Genomic DNA, 14,200 nt, shown 5'->3' on the forward strand with positions numbered 1-14,200 from the left:
AAATAGAGAGGGAAGACCAAGTACACAGGACTCATAAATTAATGGACCCAAGAAATTAAAAAGCTGTGAACATGACCTTTCCTGAATTATAACTGTTTTCTATATAAAATACATTAAAAGCTTTGAAGAGGCATTTATGAGAAGGATTGTGAAGGTATTGTTCAAGCCCAAGGTATTATATGTAAACCTCATTATATATTACTGTTCAGTATATATAGGGCCAAGATCTTATGCTTCTGTCCAACAGCCGTCACAAATGTTTGCAGGATTCAGCCCAGATGACTCGGTATAATATCATTAATATCCCCAAGAATAGTTCACCTCATTGGCCCAGAAAATGGGTTGGGGATTTCTGTTAGCCCTCCAGATTTTAAGTGGTGCTTTCTGTGGAATTTTACATTGATGTCATTGCTACAGAACATTGGGACCATTGACTATTGCAGTCTGAGAAGAATATCTCTGTGAGGCTGTGATTTTTCAGTGTTACTAGTATTCCTGGAAACATCTTAACTCTCAATTTCTTCTCACCTTTCTGACAAGGTATGCAATGAGACTCAAGAATTTCACAGGCTCTTCTGCCACGGAAGGGGACAAGAAATTAGCAGTTTTATGGTAAGTCCCATTGTGACAATGAGAGAAGCAGCTAAAATCTTAAGGAGGACTTTAAAAGTACTGAATTACTTAAGCAGCTTACAGAAGATCATTATTCTTGTTTTCCATTAAACTATTAAAGGATAACTAATGGATTTCTTCAGCAGCTGACTAAACATTTATTCTTCTAATTTATACTCTTATCAAGATGGGATTTTAATGCTTTTGACCACTTTTTTTTCTTTCTCCATTTGCTTATGTTTCAAAATCTAACCTTAGAACAGAAACTGCAAAATATAGGTCAGCATTATTTTTTTTTTGCAGTTTATAGGTTTCATTAAGCAATGGAATTAACATAATCCTTTCCTAATTACCACAGCTACCGATGCTTATCACTTCTCTACTTGAGAATGTTTAAACTAAAGAAGGACCATGCTATGAAGTACTCCAGATCTCTGATGGAATATTTTAAGGTAATCTTTATTCTGTTTAATTTATTGATATGAAATGAAATTCATACCAGCACTGAGAGCTCTCACAAGTATAACCACGTGACTTAAAAGTCCCACATTTAACCTCTCCCCAGGGAAATGCAGGCAGGATGGCTGTCAGGGAGTGGGGACAGAAGTGATTTGGGGGATTTTTGGATTACTCACTTGACTCAAAGGGCCATACACAGTAATTTTACTAAAATAACATTATTCTCAACAGCATGTAATGTTTATGCAAGTTTTTGTAGGGGAAACTGATTCTTTCAAGATTTCAATGTGCAAGTGATTATGAACTGACCCCCAATGAACCATAAAAAACCAATTATTTAGAGTTTAGTTAGTTAAATTTAGATATTAAATTCAGTATGTCTTGCTGAAGCTTGTTGCAGACTCAGAGATTTCTCCTTCTATTTCTGTGGAACGTCCAATGGCCTCATCTACATCTTGAAATTTTCCCTTCATCTTGAATTGAATGGAGACCAGCTGAGTGTCATGAGTCACTGATGTTTTCCTTTACCTTGTCAAACGCTGTATACCCAGTGTAAGAATGACAAGTCCTTACCATTCCTAAATTAAGAGAGAAACAGATTCTTCCTTCAGCTCTCCCAAGGTTTTGATAATTATATTTTACTGGTTAATGCTGTTTGAAGCATACATTAATTCTTGTATTTTATTACTACATATTATGCTATAATTATGTAATTATACTGGTTTGTCAGCCCATCAGTCTTTTTTTGTTGGGTTTTTTCAGCCTCTGTGAATTTGTTCCAGGCTTTGACATATTAGTACTGTAAACCACTAAAACTTCTAACACTGCAGTTTTAATATTTTCATGTAAATGGTGGTTACGTGGTCCCCCTGCTGTAGGAGTCTAGTCCTGTCTACTACAACCACTACCTAGTCCTGACTTCCCTTGGGGCCTCCATGTGCCTCCATGTGTGTGTATCTCTAACTTCAGTCATGTTACTCCTGATCTTATGCTTATCTGGAGGCTCTTGTGAAGCCATTGGGGTGCCTGTATTGTACTCGTGGAGTTTCACTCAGGGATCAGCACAACAAATAAAATTTGAACAAGACACATTTATACCCTCAGCATTTTCATTTAATGTATTCCATCTTCTCCAGGATGAATATAGATTCTATCTTAAAAACAGGTTATTAGACAAATCATTCGATACACCTTTTCTGCAGAAAGTAATGATTTCGTAAAATAAAAGGAAAAAATGTAAGGATGGGTGTGTCTCTCTTCCCTTAAAGGCATTTTACTTTCTCTAGCTGGCCAAATAGGTAAAATGAAGAACATTTTACTACTCCCATCATAAGACCATTCTACTGCATCTGCACAAAGAAAATGTCTTTTAATGTAAATGAAAATAAGAAAAAGAAATTAAAATGTAATAAAATAGAGAAATCGGGAATGCTGGTTTTAGGCATCCAGTTGAAGCTGAGTGTTTCAGCTGATGTTACTCCGTGTATGCTCTGGGGACTGTAACACATATGTAGGAGTAGTGTTTGAGTGTATACAGATTGTATGTTCAGAATCTTTTTGTAGTAAAGGCATAGGAGGAGAGGGGAAAAGAATGAGGACTATTAACTACATGTTAGTTTTGTGCTGCTGCACAATGTTCTCAGTCTTCACTAGAGAGAATCTATAACACAAATGAAATAGATTAACTATTTTAGTAGAGTTGTTATTCAAAATTTTGCACAATTTTAACTATGAAAGGGAGGCCGCTGTTTATAGCAGAGCTGGAGAGGAGATTTTTGGCAGAATTGTTCTTCATATTTTTCCTCACAAATGGCACTTTGTCGAAATTGAAACCATTTGTGGACAGAAGTGGTTCTGATTAATTTCCAATTAAAAGGTTGAAATTTATATTTTTGACATTTCAAACCAGAAAATAACCATTCAATCATAAAAGTGGTTTTGAAATGTAGGGACAATTTGGAGAAAATATAATGAAAATGATCAATTAAAAAAATGCAAATCACACCTTTTAAGATTAGTGGCTTCCTTTGATGCATTTCACCTTAAAGTTTGAGGAAGATTTCTCTCTTTTTGAAAACATGCTGTCTGTAGTCATTGGCAAAGATAATTCAGTCATTGGCAAAGATAATTCAAAAATTAACCTTGCCAAATAGCTACCTCCAATAGAGATCTAGTCTTAATCTTGACAGATCTAGTATTTGTGTCCAGATAGTGTCAGGAACAATCCCCAGACTGCAGAAAATACCATCAAAGCTGCTTCTTCATCCCTGAAAGCTTTCCAGGGGAGTTTAGGATCTTCTTCCTTCTTACATAGGAGTAGGTGGCAAAAATACATGTTGCATATGCTCTGTGCTGCAAGGCACACTGTGTCCTGCTCACACCTTTAATGGAACGCAGTGCGTGCTGTAGAGGAACATACAAGCAAGGCCAGTGTCTCAGTCTGGGCAGTGTTTTCTGCTTCAGTCAATACTGTTTGCCATGTTCAGTTGTGTTTTAGTCGGTACAAGCGTAGGGTTTTGCTCCCAGTCAGTTGCATGACCTTGGGCCATGCCCTAGGCTGCTCTGTGCTCCACTGACTCTGTGCCTCACATGCAAAATAGCAATTACAGTAACCAGATGAATCTTGCAATAATGATGGTAATACTTTGCAGAGAACTTGTAAAATTTGATTGAATTTTCACTGTGCGTGCTGACTTCTTTGCAAGAGAGCTCAGAGTGATTGTTTTCAGAAAGCACACATAGCTTCAGCCCTGGTGCTGCCACTTTTTATACCACCCAGTCTGAGCAAGACTGGAAAAATCTGGGCTTTATTGCTGCTGGGCAGTCTTTTTGTACAGGGTTGCACAAAGTGCTGCACAGGCATGAAAGGCAGAATGAGTAAGCAGGTAAGGAAAGTCAATTTTTGCAAATAAAATACATAAAAACAAGGGCATTCAAGCAGATCCTTACTAGAAGCATTATTTAGGCTACTATTTGAATTCCAAGCCACCCTCCCCAGGAACTTGGGATGGATTAGTTTCATGAAGGCATCAACACAAATTATTTTTGTTTCTTATTAAAAGATTGCAGGTGACGCTGAAAATAAGAACTCATTTGCACTCTGAAGAACTTACGTTGTAGAATAAGTTTCAGTGGTAACAAAACCACTTCTTTTGTGAGCTACAAAGCACAGCTGCTTTTCCTGGGACTTTATTGTATTACCCCCTTCATCAAGTGACCTTCAGGCTGCTGGTTGGAACCTCCCAGTCATCCACCAGCCATTTTATTATGGGGCTGATGGGCAGAGGTGCTTTGCTACAGGCACTGTGGCTCTTACAAGGAAAACAGGGAGTGTTGTGCCTTGTGTCATCAGTATCTGTGTATTTGCATCACCAGTATTTACATTTTGGTTTTGTACTTACAGAACTCTTCGAAAGCCTCACAGGCCCCCTCTCCTTGGGGCGGCAATGGAAAGTGAGTATTTTCTGCTAAGTGCTACTGTCTGGGAACAAGTGGTTCCAAGGAGGGGGGGTATGGCTCAGTGGTTTGGGAGCTATGGGTATGTTTCAAATACATGGCAAGTAGAAAATGTTTTTCCGGACTACAGAATTGTTCATAACCCAGCCTTGGTCTTGTGAGAGTGAGGGGCTTGCTGGGCTAAAGCCATGTGAGCCAGGCAGAGTAGGTGGGAAGGACGAGCAGGAACACAGCTTCATCCTTGTGCAAAATCTCCTTAAGTCTCAAATCAGCCGTGGTGGGTCTGTGCTGAATTCTTTGACAGTTTGCTTCTCAAGCCAAATGAAAGCCATAAAAATATCTGTTAATTAGCTAGCAAGTACCATGCCATTTCAGGAAGCCAAAGTAAAGTTAACCTTCATTGCAATGATTTTTCAATGATTCGTTCAGTAATGAAAGACCAATGAATATTTCATTGATATATGGTAAGTGCTGTTTAATAAAACTGAAGGCGTAATAGTGGTGAAAATGTGAAGGCACTTAGTCAACCAATTATCAGTGGCTTTATACTAACGTTAAAACACCCTTGCCTCAGATATGAAGTCAAGGTAATGCAATTATGATCTGCTGTTCAGTGAAGGCACGTTGCTGCTGCAACCTTGCCTTTATCTTGCAAAGTCTATTGCCACCTGACACACGCTTCCCCAGAGCCTTTCTCCTTGGCCACAGATACAGGTACAGATAAAAAGGAAGAAGGACTTTGCCTTTCGTTCTTCTTTATTTGAGTAGGCTGAATTGTAGGTGAAAGTTATTATTGTCAGTAGTGTCCTTCTGGTGGTTCCTAAGAAGAAATAACTGTTAGACACTCCTGAGAACCAATTAAGGAAACAAAGTAATGAAACTGTAGAAGGGATTAAAGTTTAGCACAAAAAGAATTTAAGTTTTTCAACAGACTTTGACCTGAATCTGTGCAAAATCAAAAATGACAACATTTTGCTTAAAGGAAAATATTATCTTAAATAATTTGAAATATTTTGTGGTGTGTATGTATAAACACACCAGATACACAAAGTTATTTTTAATGTGTGCATGTATAAGATATTTAAGTACAGATTTTAACACAGTCTAAAGTGATGAAATACAAAATTGCTTTAAACAAAAAAGTGAAAGTATATTTTAAGATTGGAAAAACAACTGCTAATTTAAATTATTCAATATATGCCAGTTCTTCCAGGCATTCTAGTGTCAGTGAAACCTTGTATTGCAATAAAAATACAGTAAGGTCTACATAAAGTTTTTGTGCTGAAATAGACCACTGGAGCATTATGCCTCTTTTTTTCCTTAAAGAAGTAGGTTATACCTAAAAATTTCATGGAACAGAAGTTATCCTTTTATTCCCATCCTATAACAGACCTCTATGAAACATGTGCTCTGCAGTTGATGACATCTCCCTTGCTATTTAAAGGAGCTGATTAGGTGGCCAGGGTTTAGAATCAGTGGGGTTTGACTGGAGGGGAAAAAATTTATCCAGCCACAATGTAGGCAGCAGAATCATAGAATCACAGGGGTTGGAATGGACTCCGAGAGATCATCGGGTCCAACCCCCCTGCCAAAGCAGCTCCCCAGCTCATACTGCACAGCTGGGAGTCCAGACAGGTCTTGAATCTCTCCAGAGAAGGAGACTCCACACCCCCTGGGCAGCCTGTCCCAGGGCTCCCTCACCCTCACTGGGGAAAAGTTCTTCCCCATGTTGGTGCGGAACTTCCTGTGCTCCAACTTACAGCCATTGGCCCTTGTCCTGTCTGCACAGACACTGAGAAGGGGCTGGCCATTTCCCCCTGCATCCCATACTTAAGATATTTAGCCCAACATCCAGGTCAGCATCGCTTCTAACATTCCATCCAGCTGGTCGGCCTCTTCCCACCGACTTGGGAGACAAGTAAAGCTCTGAAAGAGCACATCTCTGTCTTCTGTTCAGAGAAGGAAGCACTTGACATGTAAGAATAACTGAATATGACAAGGCCTTGTTATAACAGTGTTATTGTGACACCCATGGTGCAAAACACAAGGACCACAGTCCACACACAGGTCTTCTGTCCTCCCTGTCTGGGTGTCAGAAGAAAATCTCTCCAGCTGGCTCAGGGTTGCCATGTATCTCAGGTGTCTCCTGGTGGCCCCAAGGATTGTCATGGGCCTGGTGCTGCCACAGGCAGCATGTGCTCTGCCTTCCTCAGGGCTTCTGGCTCTACGGTTTCCTCTTATTCATGCAGATTTATGCCAGCTGAGAAGAGAAGTCGCTCACTACGGAGGTGAGACCAAACAGCATCAGGGTGTGGCACCACTGGATACAGATCAGCAGTCTCGTTCAGATGGGGAGAGAGCAGGGAATTATTAAATCTTTTTTTTAAACAAAGACCCACTGACATGAGGTGTAGTCTGCTCAGGATCTCAAATCATCAAAATCTCAGCTTGGCTTACTGGAATTTCTGGTCACTTTTGTTTGAAAGGGTTGTGAACCTCTATGAAGTTGGCTTGAGTTCCAGGCTGGCAATGAAACAAATTTTCCCTGGTTTCATTACAGAAATGTTTCCCACCTCTAGCGACAGCAAGCACAGAATAGAGAGATTTAATAGACTCACCACAGTAATAATGGCTGTGCACAACAGGGTAAATCCAATGAACAATGTGCTTTATTTGGCAGAAGTGCGTCAGCTTCTTGTAAGTGGCTCTAACAAAATACTCCTGGTCCCCTCAGATACTTACGACTTTTAACTGCTCCCAGACCTAATCTAGCATAGTTCAGCTCTTCTTGTGCATTAAAGACACTGTGGTGTGTCAAGTAACCAGGATGTTTTGAGACTTAAAAATGTTTGTGCTGTAGGATATGCTTAAAGCTTAACACATAGGTTGTGTAAAACGCTACTAGCTGCTGGATAGCTCTGAGAACAGAATCTATCGTATCCTGAGGGCCCTGTTCTTGAGCACAGGTAATAGCAGGGCACTGCTGGAAAACCTGCAGCAAAAGCTGCTGCCATAAATGCCTTTCAGCCCAAGGCCGCACCATGGCTGCAGTCTGCCCGACTGCACCTGCCAGGGATCCCTACAGCAGGTCTGTGCCCACGCTTCATGGCCAGGACCATGGATGGTGGCTCGTAAAGCCAAGAGGTGGAGCCTTTATCCTGGAGTTTGGATCAGACACATTGTGAGTCTGAGTGCTTGATGCTGTTGCACAGCATGAGGCATCAGTGGCCGCCTGTCAAGAGTGGGGTTGCAACATCCCCATCCAGAGAGTTTTGGTGTCTTTGCTTCATGCAGAGAGTGCCGGGAGCATCTCAGCCCTGCCTTTCAAGTGTATTCCCCAGCAAATCGAGTGCATTTGTTTAGGTAAGTGGTTCCAAATGGGGGCAAGAGAAGAGATTTTTGGAACCCTTAATTTTGTTCACTGAAAAGAGATTTTCAAAGAGAATAGCTGTGTGTGAGTGTTCAGCACTACGCAGCTCTAAACATGAGCTTGCTGTGCTGACCTCCGCACTGCCTGCAGCCAGCAGGCGATTCCTAATTGCTGGTGTTAGAATTAAAGGAAAATCTATATTAGAACATTAGTGCTGTACTAAGTAGGTAACTTAAAACACTGCTCTGAACAAAACTGTGCGGATGAACCGTAGGCAATTAGAAACAAATCTCCATAGCCAGTCTTAAAGAATCCTATAGAGATATTCATAATCCTACAGTACCCTCAGCTCCTAATACTGCTCTGCAGGGTGCTTTTAAGACTTGCACTTTACTTATTGTGGTGACTGTATTTGGAGCAAACTGTCATTGTGGTTTCCACAAAACGCTTTGATAATAAGCCAATATTGCACATTGAGTGTTTTCTAACTGCCATTGCAGCTTCTGGCAGCAGGTAGAAAAATCATTACAGCTATGAGATACTTCTTTCTCTGAAAGATTGCTCTATTTTTATGATAGATTTTTTTTTTTAAATAACAGGTTCATTTATAGGGAGAATTAAATCCCTTTTTATTTTCAATCATTCCCAGTTTATAAGCTCTCCTTTCTCATAAAACCAGGAGATAGCACTGCACATTCTTCCCTGACTGGGCTGCAGAGTTAATTTTTCAAGTGCCTTTAGGACGGCAATGAATCGGTGTATGTGAGGGGGACTGACTTTCCCTTTCCCTCTCACAGGAGCACAGAAACGCCGTCACCCATGTCCCTGAGCCCGTCCCCTGTCAGCTCTGCTGGAAGCAGCACAGGCACCGCCAGCTCCTCCTCGGCGGGGACCATCACCATCCCTCAGCGCATCCACCACATGGCTGCCAGCCACGTCAACATCACCAACAACGTCCTGCGGAGCTACGAGCACTGGGACATGGCTGACAAGCTGACTAAGGAGAACAAAGGTACCCCGCTCAGCTGCTTCTTTTGTCCCCTTTGGCTCATCAGCTTCAGCTTGCTTTTTGTGCTCGTAGGCGTTGTTGGGAATTGGACCCAGAACCGCCGCATCTAAGAGCACAACTGCGACAGCTTGAGCAAACAGACCAAATGTGCTTGCTGGTCACTGTAGCCAATGCGTATCTTCTCTTGTCAAGCACAGAGGGGGGATGTGTAACACACACGGAACGTGGGGTTATCGGAGCAGCTGGCAAATAATTTAGCAAACATGAGCCCCAAGTGGTGAGAGCTTTTGAGTCTGCAAATTCGTTCACAGTTTCAGCTTCTCAAAGAGCACCGAGGTTATTTTCAGACTGCTCTGTCAACAGGTTTAAGACTATTAAAACACTAGCTGGCATAATAAGCAAACATTAGATGTTAAGTTTATGCTGGGAGTCTGATTAGGAGATGTCCACTGAAAGCCATGACCTTGACTCTCCTGTGGTTGGATTGCAAATCTGCTTGTTTATTCCTAACAACAAAACGAAAGTCTTTACCACAGTCGTTTCAAATGAGTTTTGGCAAGCAGTTTGTGACTGGGTCGTGTCGAGTGTAGTGGACTGGCTGAGATGTAACTAAAGGACAAATTTAGCCTATTGTTGGCCAGCTGTGAACTTCCCCATGATAATGTAATCATTCAGATTCCAGCTTTGGGCTTACACAAATCATTGACAAAGCTTTCTTTGACACTTGAGGTGCAGAGCCTAACTGGGAAATATTCTCATCATGAATTGGCTCATTCTCTTAAATTATACTGAGATTTCAGATGGCTGACTTTTCCTGACAAATGTGCTCACTGTATGCGGTTTGATCTTACTCCCATTAATGTCAGTGGCAAATTTCCACTGATTTAGAGAAACTAAGCTTGAGATTTATAGAGTTTTATGTCTGAATGGTGGGTCATAATGATCTATCCCTGGATGAGGAACAATAATAGAAGTTCTGTCCAGTCCTCCCCGCTGCTTCTTGTCTTTGTTCACATTGGTTAATTTAGTAGCAGTGCAGTCATTTTGGATTTTTTCCATAGCTGCATCCATTTTCACAAAATGTGAAAGTGATTCCCTGTCAAATGTACTGCAGAATGTTACAGTGGGAATGCAGAAGGATGCTTCGATAGGAGAAAGAGATGGCAATAATCTTGTAATTAGCCCTGTGTGTTGTGGAGTTGTTAAATGTTCTACTTGGTATTGAATCAAAATAGCTCAGGCATTCAGCCAGCAGACAGAAAATGTACCCAGCCACTGCTGTTATCAGTCCTAGAGCTGGATGAGAAAAAACCTGCTGACTCTCTTTCTGCATTTTCCCCCTACACTCTTCTTTGTTCTCATTTTGATTTACGATCAAATAAGCTGAATTCTACAAAGCCATATAGGAATAATCTTTATTCAGATGAGCAGTCCCTTTGACTGTGGTGGGACTGGATGCAGGAATAAGGGTTTCTCACATGAGTGAGACATTTAGGGTTGTACCCTGATCTTTCATGTCTTGTTTCACAAGCTGCAGCCATGTTACAGGGAATGGAAAGTTCATGTTACTTCAAATTTCATTTAATTATTATAAACCATTGGAGTTCAGAGTTTCATACATGCTATAGCATGCTTGTCTTTACTTTCGGTCTGGAAACATATCTCATTTCTAGTTAAATGCTCAACTTAAAGTTACATCCCAAAACACAATTAAACTGCAATTTGAAAAATTTGTGATGTAACAGAAAAGTACGTAGGAACCCTGTGGGACTCTGCAGGTCTGTGTCATATCACATGGTTCCACTTACAGAAGGATGTATTTAAGACAACTTTGCCATGGGAAATGTCGCAGTGTTTGATGAAACAGAGATGTAATTATTTTAGTAGCTGTGATCTGTACCTCTGGAATAATTCAAAACTCCCATATCCTTTAGCTGGGACAGGACTTGTCCCTTTGCCCATAGCCACCTCTCATCCACCTTTGCCAGCTGCACCGACCGTTGCAGTGCCCCAGCTCTGGAGAACTGGCGTGTGGGCTGGGAGTTCAGAAATGCCCCATTTGCAAACAGGTGCAAACCCCAGACTCTGCCTTGAGTTCCAGGTAAAGGACAGATCTCCTGGGTTGTCTCTCAGGGCTTTGGGCAGCCACTTCCTCATAACAAATGAGATTTCTCATACACACACCCCCCCAACTGAAATAAGAATGGTCCCCAGAGAATACAGGAAGAAATCCACAGACCAGGAAAAAAACCCACATTTAAGATAAAAATTAATTTTCTTAAAAAAAAAAAATCCAGTCACTTTTTTTTCTTTTCTTGTGGTCAGCTCTCATTGTTTCTGTTGTCATCTGAATCATGGGGTGTGTCTGGCCAAGAACATGTTGCTGGTGAGCTAATAGAGATGGGTATAAAAATGTGGCCCCATCATTGTAATGTCTAATAGCCTTTACCTCTGGGTCTTACTGCTGTCATAGATGTTTCTTAGGTCATGCCCATGCAGACAGAAGACATTTCTTGCACGTTGTAGGAGCTGTGCAGCCTCCCCTTGTCCACAGCTGTCAGCTTAGGTTTTGTGCTCCTCTGAGTATGCCTGCACACTCCCAGTTTGGACTTGACTCATGTCCAGCTGGCTCAGAGCAGGAGACAGAAGCCTTTCTTGTCAGCCTGACAAAAGATGTGCCATTAAAATAAAAAGGCATAGCAAGGGGGAGAAGAGCAGAACTGCAACCCGCCAAGCTGATCTGGTTTGAAAAGCAAAGCGGGAACACGCTGCCCTGTGCTGCTGGTTGAATTTCCCTGGCTGGTGGAGTTCAGAGAGTGTGGGAGACTAGCTGGAGCTTGTCATAAACTCTGCATCGGCAGCAGGCCCAGCTAAACTACAAACTCCCTGTGTTCAACCCATGGGCTGGTTTGTGTTGGGTCACCTAGAGAGCTGTTCACCATTTATAACATCAAAGTCTCAGCTGACTTTACAAAATCAGGTAATTTTTTTAAGCTTCCAAAGATAGCAGCACTTTTTCTCTACAGTAGAAAGCTCTCAGCTCTGTAGTGACAAAGCCGTGTTCTTTCACCTGTAAATTTAATAAGTGGCTTCAGTTCTTGTAGCTTTTTCAAGAGATGTTAAACTGAAATTAGGCTTTAAGGTGAATTCTCAGTGTTTAAAGCAATTATTATTTACTTGAGCCTAGAACAAGATCTCTAGAATGCCAGCAAGACAGTGCGTTATTTCACTTCTAAATGTATTGATTTTACACTGGAGGAGGGGAATAAAAGACAGAGGAAGGAAGATTAAAAGTAACTGCTGGCTGCAGCATCTTAACGCAACTGGTGATAGCCCTGAGCTTTCATTATGCTTGCCTCCAGCCAAATCACTTTGTGCTGTGATACTGCTGCAGCTCCCAGGCTGACCAGGGTCAGGCTGTCAATACTCAGATAGAAGACCTCAAAGCAGCACTTACTTGCTGAAGAAAGTACTGATAATGATTTTGTACACGGCATCTGCTCTCCCCAGCTGTGGCCAATACAGTGTTAGCTGGCTGAGTGCTGCGCCCTGGGTTTTAGATAGGGTGAGAATGTAAGGACTCAGCCCCCCCTTGTTGTGCCTTGTTGAGCTCTGAGGGGCTTTAACTGAGAGCGGGCTCCCACTCACCTAAATACAGTGTCCGTGCTGTGGGGGGGGGGAAATGCCTGTGCCCCAGTGAGCAGAAGAACGGGCTGTGGGAGAATAGAGGACACAATCCAGTTCTCCATTGAAAGCAATTAGGAAAGGTCTGTTGGCTCTAACAGGATTAGTCTTTCACCCAGAGAGCATCTAAGGCATGGCATAAACTGATGCCTTGCTTCCTAACTGTGGCTCTGTTTAGTGACCTCCTGTTAACCCTTCCCAGTGCCCGATCCCAGTGACCTTACCCATCACTTCTTTCCCCTTGTAGGTTCCTTGTAGTCTCCAGAAGCTGTTTTCCTGCTGTGTTCCCTCTCTCCTCTTCCTTCTTCCCTCCCACCCCACACACATCCTCTGAGACCTGCAGCTGCAGTAAGATGAGCAGAAAGCCAAAACTGCTGGAGTGGCAGTAGCAGAAGGGCAGGGAAAAGAGCAAGCAAGGTCTTCTGCAAGATCCAGAGTAGCTCTTCATGCCTAGGGCAGGGTACGGCACAGAAAAGGAAATGCCACAGCTCATTGACAGCTATTTAAATCATGCAGTCAGCAAACCTAGGCTCAAAAACCTGAAAGTGCAGATCATCAGAACTAAAGGCAACCACTCATACCATGCTGTGGTTGACTTCCAGCATGGATAATCTAATTTGGTCCATTTGAATATATTGTTGCTTTTGTTTAAATGCTTTCCTACTGTCCCTGTGCTCATGTTCAAAACATCCTGAGAACTCACGAATTGCACTGCTGCTACTGAGAGGGAAATCGTGGTAACACATGTATTTCTGTACCACTGCCTGAAACAATGACTTCTGTTTCTTGTGTGTTGCAGAATTCTTTGTAGACCTGGACTCAGTGATGGGACCCTTAACACAACACAGCAGTATGACCAATCTGGTTCGTTACGTTCGCCAAGGACTCCACTGGCTCCGCATCGAGGCTCATTTGTTGTAGTGACTGCTGCCCTGTTCATAACATCCTCATTCTTCTACCTCTACCAGCGCAGAGACGATCACTGGTGGAACTCCACTCATTTCTGGAAGTTTATTCATGTAACTTCATTTTTATTGCCTTTTTTAATATCCTGTCTATTGGAAGTAGAAGTCACCCTAAATGGAACTTATGACTCAAGAGCAGTATGTGATGTACCATCTAATCATTTTCGACAATTTTCTATGCCTTGTGTCTCCTGGATCCTGCCATCCTTATGTGCTTTATGGAACGGTACATTCCCTGCAGTATTGTTTTAAGTCCATGCTGCCTTCAAGTGAAAACAAAAAAAAAGCACTTTGAGAAGATATGGATTCCTAAGAAATAGTACAAAGCGTCTTTAATATTTGAGGGTATATATGAGAAGTCCCTTCAGAAACAAATTAGTAGAAGTTAATTAATAGCTATTCATTCAAAATCGTCTTCTGAACCTGAACCGACGCTTAATTCTGGCATCATTACCTGACACTGTACATTCCTAAAATGCCATGCTTCCTATAGGCGTACTCTCTGAAAGAGAACATTGAACATGTTACAGGTACACAATGTAAGATCACCAAAGGTGTTAAGAGGTAAAAGGTTGAAGGAATGCCTCATTAGAGAATGATGACACACTATGCAATGAGGTTTTGATATTCCATTCTTCCTGTTTG

At 41.8% G+C, this 14,200-nt stretch overlaps 1 protein-coding gene across 1 annotated transcript in view; it reads left to right on the forward strand.

Annotated features, from left to right (window-relative positions):
* Window positions 1-13,637, forward strand: part of AFF2 (ALF transcription elongation factor 2) — a gene marked incomplete at its 5' end in the record, with an annotated part of 336,961 nt that extends 323,324 nt beyond the window's left edge. The window contains 6 exons of the mRNA XM_084269157.1: window positions 541-612; window positions 971-1,064; window positions 3,909-3,956; window positions 4,475-4,524; window positions 8,695-8,909; window positions 13,390-13,637. Coding sequence (XP_084125283.1) covers window positions 541-612; window positions 971-1,064; window positions 3,909-3,956; window positions 4,475-4,524; window positions 8,695-8,909; window positions 13,390-13,511 — 601 coding nt within the window. The 3' untranslated portion in view covers window positions 13,512-13,637. The remainder of the gene's footprint in view (window positions 1-540; window positions 613-970; window positions 1,065-3,908; window positions 3,957-4,474; window positions 4,525-8,694; window positions 8,910-13,389) is intronic.
* Window positions 13,638-14,200: the final 563 nt, after the last annotated feature.

The sequence above is a fragment of the Gallinula chloropus genome (assembly GCF_964237585.1).
Source record: "Gallinula chloropus genome assembly, chromosome: 11".
Lineage (NCBI taxonomy): Eukaryota > Metazoa > Chordata > Aves > Gruiformes > Rallidae > Gallinula > Gallinula chloropus.